General features: G+C 49.4%; 1 protein-coding gene across 1 annotated transcript in view; it reads right to left on the bottom strand.

Moving 5' to 3' along the window:
* Positions 1 to 2650, bottom strand: part of VOLCADRAFT_89530 (uncharacterized protein) — a gene marked incomplete at both ends in the record, with an annotated part of 21048 nt that extends 18398 nt beyond the window's left edge. Inside the window, 2 exons of the mRNA XM_002949083.1 lie at positions 2270 to 2400; positions 2586 to 2650. Of these exons, the coding sequence (XP_002949129.1) occupies positions 2270 to 2400; positions 2586 to 2650 (196 nt within the window). The remainder of the gene's footprint in view (positions 1 to 2269; positions 2401 to 2585) is intronic.
* Positions 2651 to 2874: the final 224 nt, after the last annotated feature.

Here is a 2874-nt window from a genome sequence, read left to right as displayed (position 1 = left end):
AACAATCGGCCATCGTGTAAGACAGTCAATCGACATGCTCATCCGCTTTGAAATCCCAGGGGCATGCAGTGACTGGACTGAGCGCTAGCAGGTCTCAGGTTTCTTTTCAGAACTAGCCAGAGACACAATGGATTTCAAGCTAAATTGCGTTCCCCAATCCACTTCGAACTGTATGAATGCGAATGAATAATCTTATTAGGGACAATAATACAGCACGGGAGTTTCATGCCCTCAAAGCGGGAACAAACGCTAAAACTGAATACATACATAGTCTAAATCTTCTACAAAAATTTTCCTGTAGCGTTAGAGGCCTTTAATTCATATTGGCGAACGATGCTTCCCGAGCTACCGGGATACTGTAGGTTCAACATGTACATGTAACATGTACATTTACAGAAATGTACTAAAATGAATTCACGAAGTGCGCAGCAAATAAGATGAGCAGCCTATAGGCCCATGTCCATAGTCCAGGGCAACGGAGGGGGTTACCCTGGGGCCGTGTTACCCCTCCTGCTGGGTAGGAACTTACAAGGGGGTTACCAATGGGCTACGGGGGGTTGAAGGTGGGTAACCGATGGGTAACCCATGGGTTACCGACCCAATCAGTGCCTTAGGGCCTGTTCTTCCAGAAAAAAGGTTGAATGTCCAGTTAGATAACATCCGACCGGGACTAGAATTTCGACATCAAGCCCTCCTGGGCTGTAAAGCATTGCATACGTTGGGGGATGTTCTTTGCGCGCGCGAGGCCTTGGATGGAGTTATGAATGCAACGGACCAAGCAGGCCTAGCAATACGCAAGGCTTGGCATCAAATAGTGGATCAATACCTCCAACCGCAAACCCCACTAGCTAAATCCCTGTGCACCTATCGTAAATGGCAGGAATGTATGGATGCTATTGGCGCTCTTCTAGATGATATTCCAGCGAATTGGAGACAGGCGGCTAGTCTTTTGTTGCCGCTGAGTGTAGAATCTAGGGAAGCGATGGTGCCCCCTATTGAGTCGGTTACCCAAACCCTAGTGTCGAGGCTTGGTTGGAGATGGGGTGTAGGGCCTCCAATCCGATTCCAACATTTATCCGTTAAAATAGCGACTAATATGCAACTTTCACCTTTTTCGATGGCTCGCCGTGTGGCCCATACCCTTTTCATCAAAGAGGCGACGGGTTCTTCTGAGATATTGGATGAAGCTATTCTTCTTTTGCAACGGACATTCCATCGTTTATGGTTTCATTTACGGTGGGAAAATGAACAAAAAGAGGTTTGGTGGCGTCTCGCGGTTGATGGGGTGCCTATGTTAGGAAATTCCCATCTTAGGATGTCGAGCCCAACGATATGTGGTTGTGGAGGTTATCCAATAGGTTCAGTGGGAGGTGTATCCCCTCGCTATCATCATTTCTGGCCCTGTCCGGTGGCACAGGCAGTAGCAGATCAACTTACTCTTTCAATAGGAGTGCCAGTCTCAAGGGAGCAACTTTGGCTTATCCAAGCCCCACAATCAGTGCAACAATGTGTTTGGGATGTTGTGGCTCTTGCTGCGGTGTCAGCCATGGAGCATGGGAGACGTTATATGGCTGCAAACATGAAAACCAACCCGGCACTGTTACCTGGCCCTTCCCTTACGGAAGAAGCAATTTGTCGAGTTATTGTTGACTTTTGGGGCCGCATTCAGGGTTTCGCAGCTTTGGGAATTCCACGGAATGGTTGGGATTCCGTTGGCGCACATCACCCCTTCTTGAGAATTATATCTGGCAAATTACTGTGCTCGAGAGAGCGGTTACCGATGAGAGGTTAATTATCTGAGGTGATAATCTTTTGGTATATTAGTCTCTACTGCAGTGCACGGCCAGCTGGCCCGATGGCTCTACTCTTCGGAAGTCTGGAGCCCACTGTAACAACCACACACACACAGCAGTGGCACAAGCCGTGCTGGACGAGCGGCTGTTCCAGCAAGCCAGACGGCTTGGCCTATATATTGGACACGATGGACTCAAGCATTTTGTTGGATTATGTTACACGATAATGTTGGGGGATGGCAGGCGGGAGAAATTTCCTACAACCTATACACCGATTTATCGCTCCGCGTTACAGTAGCCAGCCAATAGCTTGGCTGGGTAATAACAAACCGCTTGTGAAACCCCCTCCCAACACCAACCCATTGTGAATGTTGCAATAGTCGCTGATAATAATGAAAGTTACCTGTTTGCACCGTTAAAACCTTCATGCCTCAAAGCCCAAACAGGGCCAAGAGGGCCAAAGAGCAGTGACCCACCCAAGGCCAGCAACAACTGCATCGCGGCAATCCCAGGACTGCTTGGGTGGGTGGAGGGAAAACTAGACGTCACTGTCCCAGCACACCTCTTGGTAATAGTCAGGACAACGGCGGTTAAAGAACCAATGCGCCTGTGGGACCCAAATAGAAGCTTGGCATCCCTCGCTGTACTGGGTCGTATGTTGTTACTGGGTGGTATAGCTTCACCAGTGGCCTCCTTCCCGAGGCAGTTCCCTGCTCTCCCCTGCGAGAGGGGCACCCTAATCCATTCACCCCATCCGACTTCAGAGTGTATTCGTTGGGTTCAGCAACTCACCACCAGCATCCAACCCAATATAGCGGATAAACGGTGCAACAACTTAGTTCCTGGTCAGCGCACATATTGCTATCCCTATGGCATAAACATGCCGGTTACCGACCGTTTGGGGCCCATTAACCCAACCGGCCTATATATAATCACATCCAACACCGTCCACAAAATGGTCCATCTCCCCTCACACACCGAAACACAGGCAGTCAAATTTGAACCCGGAACTACCGGGAGCAGAAATCATGCAGTAATCTCTGCCAGCCACCTGTATCGTGTGCATACACACGGCAGTTCC

This window comes from Volvox carteri (genome assembly GCF_000143455.1).
Source record: "Volvox carteri f. nagariensis unplaced genomic scaffold VOLCAscaffold_13, whole genome shotgun sequence".
Lineage (NCBI taxonomy): Eukaryota > Viridiplantae > Chlorophyta > Chlorophyceae > Chlamydomonadales > Volvocaceae > Volvox > Volvox carteri.
This window is presented reverse-complemented; position numbering and strand designations above follow the sequence as displayed.